This window comes from Pituophis catenifer, unplaced genomic scaffold (genome assembly GCF_029215685.1).
Source record: "Pituophis catenifer annectens isolate HBS135680 unplaced genomic scaffold, rPitCat1.0.hap2 SCAF_2, whole genome shotgun sequence".
NCBI classification, from domain to species: Eukaryota; Metazoa; Chordata; class Lepidosauria; order Squamata; family Colubridae; genus Pituophis; species Pituophis catenifer.
The window spans coordinates 6,279,238-6,295,416 of record NW_027256882.1 but is presented as its reverse complement, the minus strand read 5'-3'; the positions used below and the strand labels follow the sequence as shown (position 1 = coordinate 6,295,416).

General features: G+C 57.6%; 2 protein-coding genes across 2 annotated transcripts; one reads left to right on the top strand and one right to left on the bottom strand.

The window, feature by feature from the left end:
* Nucleotides 1–497: 497 nt before the first annotated feature.
* Nucleotides 498–5,361, bottom strand: LOC139311708 (beta-1,3-galactosyltransferase 4-like). Its single transcript, XM_070936192.1, has 2 exons — nucleotides 5,301–5,361; nucleotides 498–1,997 (listed from the first exon to the last, which is right to left on the bottom strand). The coding sequence occupies exons 1-2, from the start codon at nucleotides 5,307–5,309 to the stop codon at nucleotides 909–911; spliced, it is 1,098 nt and encodes a 365-aa protein (XP_070792293.1). The 5' UTR covers nucleotides 5,310–5,361; the 3' UTR covers nucleotides 498–908.
* Nucleotides 5,362–9,512: 4,151 nt separating this feature from the next.
* Nucleotides 9,513–15,890, top strand: LOC139311704 (tripartite motif-containing protein 10-like). Its single transcript, XM_070936189.1, has 9 exons — nucleotides 9,513–9,585; nucleotides 10,065–10,513; nucleotides 10,863–10,958; nucleotides 11,044–11,274; nucleotides 11,367–11,389; nucleotides 12,472–12,587; nucleotides 12,895–12,948; nucleotides 13,353–13,394; nucleotides 15,096–15,890. The coding sequence occupies exons 2-9, from the start codon at nucleotides 10,100–10,102 to the stop codon at nucleotides 15,677–15,679; spliced, it is 1,560 nt and encodes a 519-aa protein (XP_070792290.1). The 5' UTR covers nucleotides 9,513–9,585; nucleotides 10,065–10,099; the 3' UTR covers nucleotides 15,680–15,890.
* Nucleotides 15,891–16,179: the final 289 nt, after the last annotated feature.

Here is a 16,179-nt window from a genome sequence, read left to right as displayed (position 1 = left end):
TGTTCCAGAAAACCCCACTCCGAGTAAAGACTCTGAAGCAAGCATTTTCCAAAGTTCTCTTTACTAGAATAGGCAAACTGGCACATCGGGGAAAACCCGAATCGGAGAGTTCCGGGTTTTCCCTCAGTAAATCAAAACCCCCAAAACCATCCCCTCCCTCCAGTCGATCACATGCCCCAATCAACATCTGTTCCATCCCGATCCAGCCCCCTGACCACTCCTTCTCCAGATGCCGGATCGCCCTGACCTTGACCGACAGGAAGAATGCTATTATGTCTACCAAAAACCCCTCTACTAAAGCCCTCCTCCTACTTTCCCACACACCAGAAGGTGGCAGCATGGAAGCTTCCGGCCTAATATGGCTTCCAAAGCTGACAAGGTCATTCTCCCAGAATTGTCCCCATGTCCAGTTAGCCAGTGCAAATTCTGCGCCGATCCAGCCACGCCCAGCTATCTGTGCCCACCTGGGCACCATGAGTCATCTCATCCCGCCAGAGACAGCCCCACGTGACATCCAAGCCCCTTCAGGCCCCACCCCATAGCTCTATGGGGCAATCTCTCCATTGTTGCTGATGCTGTCAAAAGTCCACTTTGACCTCCGGTTGCCAAAGAGAGGAGGGTACCCCAGTCGGGGATGAATGACCTCTAAACAAACACTGACCAGGCAGGCCCATATCGGCCGGAGAGTCAACCAGGGCAGCCTGGCACTCCCATGGCTGGCAGAGCCAAGCCATGCAGACCTGCAGACCCAAGAGGGAAGCTCAGCATCCAGGCAGGCAGCTGTGGGGTCTTAGGCTCCTGGCAGTGCTTCCATGAGTCAGTCAATCCCTTTGCTTGTCCAAGGCCGGATAGCCACTCCCAGGTGGGCTCCTCCCCTGGTCCTCGGGGGTGGGTGGGTGGGAAAGCAGTCACGGGGTGTCCTCCATGGCCAGCCAGGCCAGTACCTGGCAGCGGATCAGGCCAAGGAAGCGCTGCCAGGCAGTGCACGGGTGCTCAGCTGCCTCCCACATGGACAGCATTTCATCAGGCGGCACTTCGTGCACACTGAAGAGCACCTCCCAGTAGCAGCAGGCATCAGGCGGGTAGTGGGTAGCCCCGGCCATATACTTCAGGTGGTGTGGGGCAATGCCAGCATGGCGGGCGCACAGCGCCACAAACACATCCTCTATGGGCAGCAGCGGCAGCTGGCGTGCAGCACCCAGGACAGCCGCGGCGGCTGGGGCAGAGAGAACATAGGCAGGGCCACTACAGTAGGGTGGGAAGGTGGGTTCCGGGTAGAGAGAGGTGGGCACATAGTGCCGGCTATGTGGGTCGCGGATGGGTGCCACGTGTGAGTAAACCTGGCCCAGATAGGCAGTGGGTGGGCCGGCCAGCCGCTCCAGGAATCGCACCAGGGCAGGCAGGTTGAGGATGACATCATCGTCGGCCTTGAGCAGGAAGCGGGCGGTGGGGCAGTGGGTGGTAGCCCAGCCCAGCATCGCCAGCGTCTTCAGTGTTAGGTTTGCGTAGGTGTCGGTGAAGCGTGCCTGCAACACGTCGCCGTGCTCGGCCGCCTCACGCTCCAGTGCTGCCTGCTGCGCCACATCTCCAGGCAGCCCCAGCGTGAAGACGGTGCGCATGCTGTGCCCTCCTGTCACCCTCACACTCCCCCAGCTATGCCGCACTGCTGCCCGCCGGGCCGCATGCCCAGTCGCACTGGCCACTAGCACCAGTAGCCAGGGGTCAGTCAGGGCACAGGGCAATGGGGAAAGCGGGAAGGCGTTGGGTGGCGGCAGGAGCAGGGTGTCTATGTGTCGCTTCCCCACACCGCTGCCCATCAGGAAGGGCACTGAGCGTGAGAGCGGCTCCTCATGACGAATGGCGGCCAGGAAGCTGAGAACCAAGAGGGTGGCCAGGATGCACAGCAGCCCGACCAATAGCTGGGCCGAGCGGCACAGGCAGCGCTTCCGGCAGGGTGTCATGACAGTCATGGACAGCAGCAGGGGCTCCGGGAGGGCCTGCAAGAGAGGAGGAGACGTCAGCCCTGCCAGAGAAGAAAGGGTGGCTGAGCCCATTTCGCCTCCTGCACTCTACGAAGGAGGCCCCGTGTCACACTGCAGCCAATGGGATGAGATGAAATGGCCTCCCCAGGAGCCTCCGCACCCTTCCCGGGGAGCAGCACCTCGCAAGACTGGCCGAGGGAGTGGTCGCCACGTTGGCAATAATGTGGCAGCTGCTTTCATCCCTCCTTTGTTCCCTCCTTCCGCCAAAGGCAGGGATGCGGTGGTGCCGCACAGGGCTAACACTCGCTCGGTTGTGCCCAGCTGTGGGTGGGCTGCATGCCCATTACGGAGCTGCTCTGAGTGCCAGCCTCATTCTTGCCTCTGTGTGCCACCAGGCAGGCACCGTTCTCAATACTCCAGCTAAGAGAGCTGCCCGCCTACCCTGCCAGACCCTGCTTTCCCCCCCAGGGGCCATCAGTCCCCCAGCATTGCCCATTTGGAGGAATTAAGGGGCCCCACCACCCTGCGCATTAGAACTCCCTCGCCAATAAGGCTGCTTATCTTGCTCCTCATCTGATGGATGGGGGTCCTGACCAATGACGGGATGGGGGCTGGTTAGGGAAAGGGGCAAAGGGAAGCAATGGCCTTGAGCGGAGACAAGGCCAGGATCTTGGCTAAGAAGCAGAAATCCAATTCCCCAGGGGAGGGTGGTCTTGTAAGAGGCACCGGGGAAGTGGGGAGCCTCCGCGGCCTCTGGAGAAAGACGCCCTGCGCCAGATGCACCAGGGCCGGCCTGAGGCCATGACAGAGTGCAGATCCAGGGGGAAACTTTGCATGCATTCCCAAACTTTGGGAAGTCTCAGCTACACTTGGAATCCTACGGCTGGAAGGGACTTGGCTTCCCTGGGGATCTGTGACCGTGTTTCCTTCAGGGCAGAGCTGCTTTAGGCCTGGCCCAGGAAAGGAAGCAGGGATCCCAACCCAAGGAAAGGAAGCCTGGAGATCAGGTCAGGCCCAGGAACCCAACTAGGGACCTCTGTCCCCCTTCCTTCCTCGGTTCCACCCAGACCAGCTGGGCATCCTTGCCTGGGCCTTGGCTAACCCAAGCGGGGCCTTCCCACCCAGCTCGGCCCCCTCAGTTGAAATTCGACCCCCCGTTAAGCCAGTTGCTCATGAGCTCCTCCACCCATTTCCTCTGGTGCTTCAGCTCCGAGATTGTGCCAGCCTACCCTGGAGCCTGGCTCTCGGGGCTTCCTCCGGCACCTGCTCTAAATCCAGAAGCCCAGCGGACTCTGTGGCTGACAGTCGGGCACGTCCCAGGGACCTCTTGGAGAGCAGACCTGGGTTGGAGCACCCCGTTGTTCCCGAGCGTTTGAGGATGCCTAGCACCTGGCTGCTGGGTTGCAGCGTGTGGGTTCTGGCAACCGGTCCAGCAAGTAGCTCTGCAGGCCCAGCCAGATGGCTGCTCAGCTCCTCCACCGGAGGTCATGGCTGGCCAGACATCCACCTTCCTGCCTCCTGCAGACAGGCTGCTGCCTGTCGGGGCCCTGGGCATGCCTGAAGCAGGGGGACCTTTGATTCCACCTTAACCACCCTCCCCCAGGTGCCACAGGGGCTTCTGGGCATTTCTCCTTGGGGAGGCTGCTTGTTTCAGCCTCTGCCTCTCCTTCCGAAGGGCCCCCCCCTTCCTGTGCCAGCTGAGCCCTCCCTGCTGGCTGCAGAGAGGCCGTCTGCTCCCCTCCCCCCGCAGGGCCAAGCAGGAAAAGCCCTGCTTGGCCTGGAGCAGGAGGGGTCCCTCCCCAAAAGGAAGGAAGGAAGGAAGGAAGGAAGGGGATTTTTCACCAGTAACAGAGTTGAAACATGCTTGGGATGAAGGTCCGTCATCAGACCAAAAAAAAATTAAAAAATAAAGATAACTGAAAGGGCACCAGGTCTTTTTCTCTCAACGGTTTTCTGTGTTTCTATGTTCAGCTAGTTTGGCCAGGAGATCCCTGCCCAGCCTCCCAAGGCGTGCCACGTTCACGGGCTGCTCCTGCAGCTGGGCATGACCGTGTAAGATTTTGCCTTTCCTGGGACTGTTTGGGCACGGAGGAGAGGCCGGGCCCCGCCCTGCATGGTAAGCTTCCCTGCCTTTGCCTCCCTCCCCAGCGCCCCCCGCAAGACGACCCCAGAAGCGCCCCTGGGCGGAGGTCCAGGCAGCTCCTTGTGGAGGGTCCTCCGGCAGGAGAAGGAGACGGCAGCCGCTTCCCCTCCGTGGTCCCGGCCTTTAGGTCCAGAGGCCTCCTGAGGCTGCTGCTGCGGCTGCATCTGGCCAACTCCCATTGAACCCAGCCAGGCTGGGCCCATCATTGGTTCCCAGGAAAGAGAGGCCCTCTTAGGGATAAAATATGCTGGGGGAAGTTTCAGCCTCCGGACTGGTTGAAGCAGGGAGCCCTGCCTTGCGGCAAACGGAGCTGCTGGGATGTTAGGGAAGTGGAGGCTGGCAGGGAAGTTTCTCCCTGGCGATGCCCTTGTGGCACCTGCGGGCCACCCGATGCCCAGAGCGTGCCCACTCGCCATTGGAGGTGTGGGTAGGGAGAGGAGGAGGGGCAGGTATTCCTGACATGGGCTGGAGGGAAGCCAGGAATCCCCCTGCTCCCCCCCCCACCCAGCTGGGGGTCTTTCAGGGCACAGAAATACCTTTGGGGTTTCTGCAGGAGAGGAGAGGACAGGATCCGTGTTTCCTGGCACTGTTGCTACCCAAAATCTACCTGCACAGGTAACATCCAGGGAGGCAGGGAGGGCGGAGCCTGGCTCTGTCGAGGGAGGGGCAGAGAGGAAAAGGGCCCCTTTTCCACAGTTGGCAACAATCAGTCCCTTTGCTTTTCCCAGGCTGACCGGCTGGACTTTGGTCAGGGAAGGTTCTGACAGCTTAAGAATGGAAAACAGGGGAATCCTTCAAATGGGGAAAGCCCCCTTTAAGTCCTCCAGAGAGCAGCAGCAGCAGCAGCAAAGGCCGTAATGTCTCTGGGAGGGGAATCCGCCTTCATAAGAAAAGTCACCTTTCACCACAGCAAGGCAGCCAGGAAGAGATCCGAGTGTACAGAAGGAAGGCGCCAAAGTGAGAACGGATCAAATTTCTCTCCGGACTGCCTGTGCTTTTTGTGGCTGTCTGTGAAAAGTGACAAACACGCCGGAGAATGTCAGGATTAAGGAAATTTCACAAAGTAACGCCAAATGGAACCTTGTACCCAGAAGGACAAAGGCAAATATCCAGGTGGAAAGACTGATTCGCATGGATGGATGCTAAATAGCAAAGGAAACTTTTTGTGTAAATACCTGAGGCATCTCCTACTCTGGGCCCTTCCTTTGGGCCTCAGTCCCAAGTGTGAACTTTCTCTTTCTGCAGAAATAAAGGGCGGAAAGCTTCACTTCCTGCTTCTCGCCAGACTTCTTGGCTGCCCTTTCTGGGAAAACCCAGCCCAGCTCAGGCGTCCCTTCCCTCCCTCCTTCCCTCCCTCCTTCCCATGCCTTTTCCAGAAGTTCCGGTGTGTCAGCCATTTCTCTCCCCCTCCCCAGGAAACTCTCTGACACCACACTGGTGCCTGGGTTGTGGGGGGGGGGGGGAAGGCCAGCCTTGGGCAGGCAGTGGGGGGGCCTTCCAGATGCCAGCAGGTCCTGCCTGGAGGAGGCCCTTGCAGCCCCCCCCCACCCTCCGGAGCCTGGCTGAGGCCTCTTTGGGGGAGGGACCTCTGGATCCAGACTCCGCAAACAGCCCTCAGTGGCTGCAGGACTTGTGGCCGGCCAGCCTCTCTTGTCCAGCAGAAAAGTGTCCACAGGAGGTAGAAATGGATGCCTGGCAGTTTAGGGCACTAAAATGATACAGAAGTTAAAACGTCCCCAGCATAAAAGGCATCTAATTCACACAGAAACCCCGGAGACCCCTAAGGCGGATGATGCGGCTAATATGGGGGAGGCCCCTCTGGATGTCCAGAGCCGCCCTGGGGAAAGAGCCCCGGCCTCAGGTCCCCCCACTCACCTGGAAGTGGGTGCTCCCCACAGCTGCTCTCCCCCAGGGGCTTTGAGGGTGGGGGTGGGGGGGTGAAGTGGAAAGGCAGCCCTGAAGGACTGACCAGTTAAAACCAGTGCTTGACTGGCACCCGGGCAGCTGAGGGCACACCTGGGTCTTGTCCATCCATAGGTCCTGTTTTGGGTTCAAAATGGAACCAATCTGTATTGATTTACTTATCTTTATCCTGCGTTTTTTTAATGAATAACTCAAGGCAGTGAACATACCTACAGCAATATTCCTTTCTCCTCTTATTTTCCCACAACAACCCTGTGAGGTTGCTTGGGCTGAGAGAGAGAGAGAGAGAGAGAGAGAGAGAGAGAGAGAGAGAGAGAGAGAGGGAGAGAGAGGGAGAGAGACTGTCCCAAAGTCCCCGAGTCAGCTTTCATGCCTAAGGCAGACCTAGAACTCATGTCTCCTGGTGATTCCCCCAAAGTCACCCAGCCGGCTTTCATGCCTAAGAAGGGACTAGAACTCGCAAGGCTCCCAGTTTCTAGCCTGCTGCATTCACTGACAGACCAAACTAACTCTGGGGAGGGGAAAAATACACCAGTTCACAATGCAATATGAACTTGAATTATACAGGTGGTCCTCAAGTTATGACTGTAACGGAGCCTGCCCATTCCATTCATAACCAGAGGATTTGGGGGAGGGAATCTCGTCCCTTGGACAGGATCACTCCCTCCTTTCAGCCATAATTGAACGCAAGCAGGGGTGAAATCTAAAATTTGTTACTATCGGTTCTGTGGGTGTGGTTTGGTGGGGGGGAATGTGACTGGGTGGGAGTAGCCAACTTTTTTTTTTTTACTTTTAAAAGCATTTTTTCTACAACCTTAAAAGGCTGCAGAAAAAAATGCTTTTAGAAGCCTCTGATGATCAGGCAAGTCAGCTGGGATCGCCAGAGGCTTTTAAAAGCATTTTTTTTTCTACAGCCTCTTTGGCTGAAGAGATGGTAAAAAAAAATGCTTTGAAAAGCCTCTGACGATCCCAGCTGAGCCATGCGTTCCAAGCCTTGCGTTAAGGGGTGAGATGCTCCCGGTTCGGACTGGATCGCCTGATCCGGTAGCGATGGCAGCAGGTGGTTCGGAGAACTGGTAGCAAAAATCCCTGCGCCCCCCATGCCCAGCTGAGCTGCGTGATCATCAGAGGCTTTTTGTTTTTACTTTTAAAAGCATATTTTCGGCTGAAGAGGTTGTAGAAAAAATGCTTTTAAAAGTAAAAAAAAAAAAACCAGCCTCTGATGATCACACGGCTCAGCTGGGCATGGGGGGGGGCTTCTTCCTACCAGTTCTCCGAACCACCCGCTGCCATCGCTATCGGATCAGGCGATCCGGTCCGAACCGGGAGCATCTCACCCCTGAAGGCAAGGCTCGGTAAATGCACAAGAGGTATTTTGGGATGGCCTAGTGATGGGACAGGACACCTGCCTAAGACCACCCAAGGCCTCCCCGGCACACTGACATACGTCATGCTTCCCACAATTGCTTCCCCCCCCACCCGAGCCTGCCACACCCGGTCCCTTACCATGCGAAGATCTAGCAAGCTGCCTCCTCTCCAGCCTCTCAGCTGCGTCTGCCCCTCTGCACTTCCATTCGGGCCTCCGGAGGCTTCGCCCAGCACTGTGCCAACTGAAATGGAGTTCAAGGGCAGATCCGCCCCCCAGAAGCTCCATTTCGGGCTGCAACGTGCCAGGTGAAGCCTCTGGGTCTCCGAAAGGCGCATCAGAGGGGCAGATCCACTCCTTGGAACCTCCATTCTATCCGGCAGCATTCAGGACGAACGTTGCAGAGCCTCTGCGGTTGTTCGTAGGGGCCAACAACTGCCGTGGTGCTGCAAGATTCGTAGTTTCGGGCCTTGTTAGCAAACACTATGGGGGCGCTTATGGCATAATTTCGAAGGTTTGCTAAGGGATTTGATATTTTATCAAGAACTTTTGACTTCATCAAACCTGTAACCTGGCAAAGACAATTATTGCAAAAGGAGGGGGGGAGTTTATTCTCCCGATGGAAACAAATGGAGTCAAGATGTCCACAAGTCCGAAATCTATTTATTGCCTAAGATGGGGAAAAAAAATGGACCAATATGTTTTTACATGGTTTAATGATTGTAAGAATGGAAATTTCACATTGATACTAATCAATATACACGGTCAAAAACCACGAGGGGGTTGGCATTTTGTTCCCACGAATAAATATTGAAAGTCACAGAGATTCTTCAGCTTTCTCCCCAATTTTGGCTATTGCTGCTACACAGGGAGGGGTTATAGGTCTGGGGGAGGGGCAGGGGGCTTTGCAACCTCTAGCCTGGGATCCTTGGAGATCTCTCAGCTGGATACTTTGTTTGCAGATGTTTTATTACCAAACCAGGTGACATCCTCAGTGCTTCAGGACCCCCACAGTTCAACCCTCCGCTGCAAATATTCTCTTCTATGGGCAGGGCCCTCTTCACAGCATTATGGGCCCCCGGCAAAGCACCGTACTGGGGCCCCTAAGACTACTCCTCACAGGAATAAAAATGCAAACGGTCGATAAAATTAAACATATACTTGCATAATATACGTATAATTTATTTCTATTAAGGTAGAACGCAAAGTGAAATTGAATGTAAGAGTGAAATAATAGGGGGTCAGCCTAGATGACCTCTGAAGGCCCCCTTGACTAATTAGTATAAAAGACAGTTGGAGAGTTCAAGAAATCAAACCGCAAGAATGAACTACCCTTCCCGTTCAGGCAATAACGGGAGGAGGGAGAGAGCCTGGCACATCGGAGGTTTAGTTCACATTCCCTGTTTGTTGTTACTATCACGAGAGGCGTCTTTAAAAAGGCGCCTTTGGCTCAGAAGGTGAACAGAGCGCGTGGCTGAGCCTTTTGGCCAAACTAAATCAAAGCTTTTTCTGATCTCGAAATTCACTGCATTGGTTGATTTTTCTGCCCATGCCCAGCCTTCTCCCTTCCCAGGCGGCACAAATCAAACGGGGCCAAGCGAGGGGAGGGTGGGGGGAGCGAAGGGGTCGCCTGGGTCGGGGCTGCGGTGGAAGGCGCCCCCTGCTGGCCCTGGACAACGCGCCGCTGGCTGCTCCCTCCCTCCGCCGCTTCTGGGGGGGAGGGAGGCCCCGCCCGCGACCGCCTCCCCGGGGGCCTTTCCAAGGGCGGGAGCCTCTCGGCCTCCCCCCCGCGTCCAGCGAAGGCATCCCCCGGGGAAGGAGGGGGCTCCGTACACGCCACTCCTGCGAGGGAGGCTCCTCCCCTCCGCGCCCTGAAGTGACCCTGGCCCCACCGCCCGCCGCGAAGGGAAACGGGGCTCCTCGCGTGGGTAGACCCAGCAGCCCCACGCGGGGCAGGACCGCCGAGCCGGGAAACGAAACCGAAAGCTCCGGTGGCGCTTGGCGTCTACTGCGCAGGCGCCAAGCCTGCTCTTAGCCTCGTGGTCTGCGGGCTGATCCTCTTCGCTGAGCTCCCCGAAAGCTCCGGCCGAAGCTGCCTTTCAAGCGCCAGGTGGGGAGGGGCTGCTCCCCGCCCTTGGCCCGAGAGACCGGCGGCCCTCCGGAGGGTGCAGGTGAGGCCGCTTTCTCCCGCCCAAGAAGGGGCCCCCCCGACTCCCACTGAAGGGCCCGGGTGGTCAGGGGCCCCTCCAAGCGGGGGGCGGGGGGGCTCGGGAGCGCAAAGGGGGGGGGTCCCTGGGGTTGAAGCCTGGCTTATTCACCCGGCCAGGACCCTCCGGGACCCCTGGGCTGCCCGGGCTGAGCTTCGGGGCACCTGAGAGCGGACGGATGCCCAAAGAGGCCGCCCCAGCCACTGGGCTACCTCCCCCATTGGCAAGAAGCCCCCTTGCTTGGCCAGGCCTAGCTCTTCTCTGCCCCACTTCCCCCAGGGCAGGAAAGTCTAGGGGCTGGGGGGGGGCTGGCCTCTGGACTTGAATGGGGGGAGGGCTTCAGGGCACCTTCCCTGCAGGGGGGAGAGGGGCTGAGAAATGCCCCCCCAAGAGCCCCCAGGCTGCCTGGGGAGAAGGAGCCAATGCGCAGCCTTCCCTTCCAGGCTCAGCAAAGGGGCAAAGGGAACCAAGGAGCCCCATGGCCACCTCAGGGAAGCAGACGGCCTTGGGGCAGCTGGGCCAGGAGGCCATCTGTCCACTCTGCCTGGACCTCTTCGAGCAGCCGATGGGCCTGTCCTGCGGGCACAACTTCTGCCGCGACTGCCTGGCCCAGCTGGGTGCTGAGTTTTCCTGCCCCCAGTGCAGAGCCAAGGTGGGGCGTGACAGCGCCTGCCCCAACCAACCCTTGGCCAACATCGTCTGCCATCTGAAGAGCCTGTGGCTGTCTGGGGGAGCCCAGGAGGAGGGCAGCCGCCGCCAGCTGTGCCAGGAACACGGGCAGCCCCTGCAGACCTTCTGCTCCAGTGAGAAGAGCCTCCTCTGCCCCGGCTGCCTGGAGGGGCACCAGGACCACCCCCTCCTCTCTCTGCCGGAAGCTGCCCAGGAGTACAAGGTAGGGGGCGGGCACCCTGGGGCCAGGCTTTGCAAAAGGGGGGAGCTGGGCAGCCGCAACTGCATGGGGCACTCCATCAGCTCTTGGGAGGAGGGGGGGCGCAGGTAGAGGGGGTCACCCAAAGTCCCCAGAAAGATGGGAAGATGATCCTGGCGGCAGTGAGAGGCCCACAAAGGCTACCAGTTAAAAAATGGCGGAGGAAGGCCAGGCTCTTTCAGCAGCGAGAGAGGAGATGGTGGGGGGGGCAGACAGTCTTGTAGGCCCCTGCCTGCCTCTGGGGCCCCCCAGCAGGGCCTCTCCTCTGCTGCCACTGTGGACCCAGGAATGGCCCCCTCTCTTCCGCATGCAGGACCTACTGGATGGCCTCCTGGAGCCCCTGAGGAAGGAGGGGCAGAAGCTGCTGGAGCAGAGGCAGGCAGAAGAGCAGAGCCGGCAGGAATGCCAGGTGGGTCTTTTGGGGAGGGGGCAGGAGGCAGCTGGGAAATCTCCCCCCTCCCTCTGAGTCCCCCCTTCTCTGCCCCCCTCCCCAGGAGCAATTTGCCTCTGAGAAGCAGAAGGTGGGCCTGGCGCTGGAGTCCCTGCAGGAGCTGCTCCGGGGGGGGCAGTCGGTGTGGCTGGCCTGGCTGGCCGAGCAGGAGGAGAAGATGGAGGCCGAGTGGGGGGTCGCCCTGGCCCAGCTCTCCGGGGAGGCCTCCCGCCTGCAGCAGCTGATGGCCCAGACGGAGCGGAAGTGCCGGCAGCCGGACGGGGAGTTCCTGCAGGTGGGGAGGGGCTCTGGCTGGCCTCAAGGGGGGGGGGAGCAGAGGTTTCCCTTGCAAGGGCTGGGACCCACTTCTCTCTTCTCCTCTTTCAGGACATCCAGGACACCGTAGACAGGTAGGCGCCCTCTTGCCCTCCCCCCCCCCGGTCTTCGTGGGTCGCTTTGTGCTCGGAATTTCTGGATCCTTTAGGATGTTGTTGCCGAGAGATGCTGGGGGTGGGACCTTTGGTCTTCTCTGAGCTCGGCCGGTTTCCTGCAGACCTTTCAATACCTGACTAGGCAACGTCACCAGTGCTGGGGGGGAGGGGGGCTTGCTCTCTCTCGATATGCGAGGAGGCCGCTCTCAATTGGGGTGCCGTGTATGGCTTGGTTGGTGGTCGGGCCTTGCAAACAGCACAGCTGAGGATCCACCAGCGCAGACGGACGACCCAACAGCAAACAGCAGCCTCACCAGGGAGCCACCAAGAAGGCGACAAGAGCAGGCCAGTCGTACAGGCACTCCTCGACTTACGACCACAGCGGAATCCAAAATTTCTGTTACTAAGCGAGACAGTTGTTAACTGAGTTTTTTTCAGCCTTTCTTGCCACACTCGTTAAGTGAATCACTGCAGTTGATAAGTTAGTAAGACCTTAGTCCTTGGTATAGTAGGATGGGAATCACATTTTATTATTATTAGTCATATTTCTATGCCGCCCACTCTCCGAGGACTCTGGGCGGCTTACACCAAAGACAGTATATTAAATAGCATATTGCCCCCAACAATCTGGGTCCTCATTTTACCCACCTCGGAAGGATGGAAGGCTGAGTCAACCTTGAGCCGGTAAGATTTGATCCGCTGAACTAGCAGTCAGCTGAAGTACCTGCAGTACTGCACTCTAACCACTGCGCCACCTCGGCATTGACGTTTGTGTTGAGTTTGTGTCTTTCCTCGCATCTTTACTGAACTCTGCACTGGTTCAGTGCGCAGAGTTGGTTGCAATCAAAGCAACGAACAACAGTTGAATAACAAACAAGCCAGGATTCATATCACATCCTAAACTCAGGTTGGCAAAATCAGTCCTGCATTCACCTCGCAAGATGCTGGAAAGGGCCGGCTTGTTTCACACACACCCATGGCCAACCCAACCCTCACCCAGCCTCCCTCCGTCTTGGGAGAGAGCCGGGTAGCTGTGTGAGGCCTCCCTCCTTGTGTCGCAGGTGCCGGAGTTATGTGGTGGGTCGCGTGGAGAGGGTCTCTCCCAGGCTGCAAGACAGACACAGGACCTTCTTGGAGAAAAACGCTTCTGTAAGGCAGGTGGTGGACAATTCCAAAGGTGAGGGGCCCTTTCAGGAGGAGCCTCAGGAGTTCTTGGGGATTCTGGGCCCCTCTTCTGCCCCCCTTTTCTACTGGGGGATCTCGGGGGGGCCAGACCGAATCCAGCTCCAGCCAACCTCTGGCTGGGTAAAGGGGGGGGCTGCCTCCTCCACCCCCAAACCGTGTCCCTCGGGGGCGGGTCAGTGGGCATCTGGCAGGCACCGAGACACTGGTGCCAACAGGGTGGCTTCTCATGGGCATCGCCCAGTGGCGGCTGTTTCTCATCCCGGCCTCATCGTTTTTTCCTTTCCTCCTCCGAATCTCAGCCTCTCTGCAGACGACTCTGACCAGGGGGAACCTGGATCGACTTCTGGCCACGGGTAACCCCCTGGGGCTGGGGTGGTAGGGAAAGGAGGCAGTGGGGGAGGGGCTTGCAAAGACCACCTGCCCTCGTCAGGCCTCACAGCAACGTTTTCCCCAAACCTGCCAGGAGTGGCTTGAAGCCCCAAGTCTGGAGGGCCCCAAAGGCAGCCTCTCGGGGAGGCGGGGGTCCCTCAGCAGCCACACGGAGCCGGCCCTTCCCTGCCTCCACTTGGCCACTCCAGAAAAGAGCCACGCTTTTGGGCGCTGGGAGGGCCTTCCCGGGCATAGAAGAGCCTGGCGGGGGGGGTGAGGGTGGGGGGGGGATTGCTCAGTTTTTAGTTGTGCCTGGTAGAGAGTGGGGGAGGGGGCTTCTTCAGAAAGAGCAGCCGGATTTTAAAGCATGTCCCCCTTTCTTCCCCAGTGCCTGTGCCACAAGCCCCCCAAACTCCAAGATCGTCTAAAGGTAACAACCCACTGGGAGAGCTGAGGGGTTGGGCGTGGCTTTCCATAGAAAACGGGCCCAGCTCAGTGGTGAAATGTAAAATTTGTTACTACTGGTTCTGTGGGCATGGCTTGGTGGGGGGTAATATGACTGAGTGGGCATGGCCAACTTTTTTTTTTACTTTGAAGAGGTTGTAAAAAATGCTTTTAAAAGCCTCTGACGATCCCAGCTGACTTGCCTGATCGGCAGAGGCTTTTTTTTTCCTTTTAAAAGCATTTTTTCTATAATCTCTTCGGCCAAAGAGGTTGTAGAAAAAATGCTTTTAAAAGTAAAAAAAAGCCTCTGATGATTGCGCGGCTCAGCTGGGCAATGGGGGAGGGACAGGGATTTTAGCTACTGGTTCTACTGGTCCGAACCGGGAGCATTTCACCCCTGGCCCAGCTGCAGCACCCTGTAGTAGATGCTGGGCATCCCGTGCCTGGCAAGGGCCCTGCCTGAGCCCGTCCTCAGCCTTACAGGCGGCCTGAGGGTCAGCAGGTGCTGCCTGTAAAGGGGGGGACCCCAAAGCAGCCACCCAAATGTGGTGGGTGGGCCTTGGGCAGCTGCAGGGGGCTCTCCGGGGGGAGGTTTGGCCAGCTTACATCGCCTGGCTCTGGTGCTCGCTCTTTGGGAGGAGGAGCACTAAACCCACCACCAACAATAGTGGCAACCAGGAGTAGAAACAAGGGCAAGCCTCAGATAACGACCACAACTGAGCCCAGCGTTTCCACTGCTAAGTGAGACAGTTGTTAATTTTGCCCCATTTTACAATGTTTCTTGGCACAGTTGTTAAGTGAGTCCCTGCAGTTGTTAGCAAGACGGTTGTTAAGTGAATTTGCAAAAGGGGGCGCCAAAGTCGCCAAAGGGGATCATCCCATGACCGTGGGACTCGGCAGCCGTCATAAATCCACGTTATTTGCCACATGTTCAAATTTTGACCAGGCGACCATGGGGATCCTTCACTGGTCCTAAGTGTGGAAAAAACGGTCATAAGTCACTTTTCCAGTGCCATTGTGATTTCAAACCACCACTAAATAAATGGTTGTAAATTGAGGACTGCCTGTGTTATCTCCGGGTGCCCTGGGCAATAAATACCTGAGCTGTGCCCTCCCTGGGTCAGACCCCCGGCCTCTGTTCTACCCACCCACGACCCCCACCCAGCACCCTTCAGAGGCAGCCCCACGGAGGCTGCAGAGGGTGACACGTTTAGGAATGGAGACGGACCTTCTCTGAAGCTTGCCAGGCACCGCGTCTCATGGCAGCGAGTTCCAGAGATGACCGAACGGCCCATTTTGCTCCCTTTGGCATCCTGCTGCCCCCCACCCACTAAACAGGTGCAGCAGCCGCCCTGCCCTGCCCTCCGCGCCTGAAGCATCCTCTAAGACAGAGTTCCCCAACCTTTTCGGCTTTGTGGACCAGTTGGGGGGAGGGTGTAGAAAGGAGATGGTCGTGCGTGTATGGTGGGCAAGTGTCAGCAAGCACGCACGCAGCACAATACCTTTCTGCTTGTGCGAGTGGGGACGTGCGTGCACAGTCCCCCTCCACCTCTATGACCCGGTTCCAAAAGGCTCAAGGCACGGTAGTGGGCTGCGGCCCAGGGGTGGGGGAAACCCTGCTCTAAGAACTGCTTTGCCCTCCCCTGTCCCCAGCCTGCCTTCAGGGTTTCTCTTCTCTGTCCTGCAGTCTACGTCACGCCGAACAACGCAACCGCCCACCCGCGGCTCCGGTGCCAGGGATCCACGGTGACTTGGGCCAACACATATCAGCAATGCCCGGATGTACCAGAGAGGTTCGACCGGGAATTGTTCGTCCTGGGTTGTGAAGGGTTCACCACAGGATGGAACTGCTGGGAAGTGACCGTGCTGGAGCCAGACAATGTCACTGTGTGGGACAGACCATACTGGGCCATCGGGGTGGCCAAGGAGTCAGTCCGCAGGAAGGGGAGCTTCCAGCTGAGCCCCCAGGAGGGAATCTGGGCCGTGGGGAAGAGTGTTGGGGGGGAGATGGTCGCTTTCTCCAAGGTTCCGCAGAAGCTGAGATTGCAATATCCGCCGCGGAGGCTGCGGGTGAGGCTGGGCTACGAGGCAGAAACGGTGGAGTTCCTGAATGCGGAGACGGAGACTTTCGTCCACAGGTTCCAGACGGGGCCCTTCCTTGGCGAGACGCTCCGGCCTTTTTTCTATCTGGGCCAGGAGAGGTTCACCCTTCAATGTGAGCCATATCCACAGCCTGCACAAGGGCCCGTGCATTTCTCATTCTACAGATGAGAAATATATGCTAGAATGGAGAACATGGATAGATTATATTCAAAGTAAATATCGAACTAAAAAATTTCAAATAGTTTAGGAATAGATAGATGTTATTATGTATTCAAATTTAGTTTGGTAAATGGGGAGTTAAAAGTATTAGACGGAGGTAGGAGGTTATAATTAGACTATGTTAGATTATGATCGTTGAATGTTACACCCTGTATTTTGCTCTGGGAAGTAGGGAGGGGGAGGGTTGGGGAGGGTGGAGGGAAGGGGGGGGATATATATGTAAACTTTTTAAAACTTTTCAATTAAAAAAAAGAAAAAAAGTGAGGTGCTTGTGACTTGGTGTCCTTTAAAAGGCTCTGAGGTGAATGGCTGATGGGGTCGTCTCCTGGGGCTCCAACCAGCGTCCCACAGTCTCCTTGCAGGAACAGCCGCCCGGAGCAGATGCGGGAGCTCTCCCATCCTCTCCTAATCCAGAGAGTTTCCCCGCAACCATCTCTGCTCCCTGCCAT

Bases quoted from the DNA above. Each gene is read 5' to 3' on its own strand.
- LOC139311704 (XM_070936189.1), top strand. From the start codon at position 10,100: ATGGCCACCTCAGGGAAGCAGACGGCCTTGGGGCAGCTGGGCCAGGAG. The intron at 10,959-11,043 runs GTGGGTCTTTTG...CCCCCTCCCCAG, and splicing joins AGAGCCGGCAGGAATGCCAG to GAGCAATTTGCCTCTGAGAA. The intron at 11,275-11,366 runs GTGGGGAGGGGC...CTCCTCTTTCAG, and splicing joins CGGACGGGGAGTTCCTGCAG to GACATCCAGGACACCGTAGA.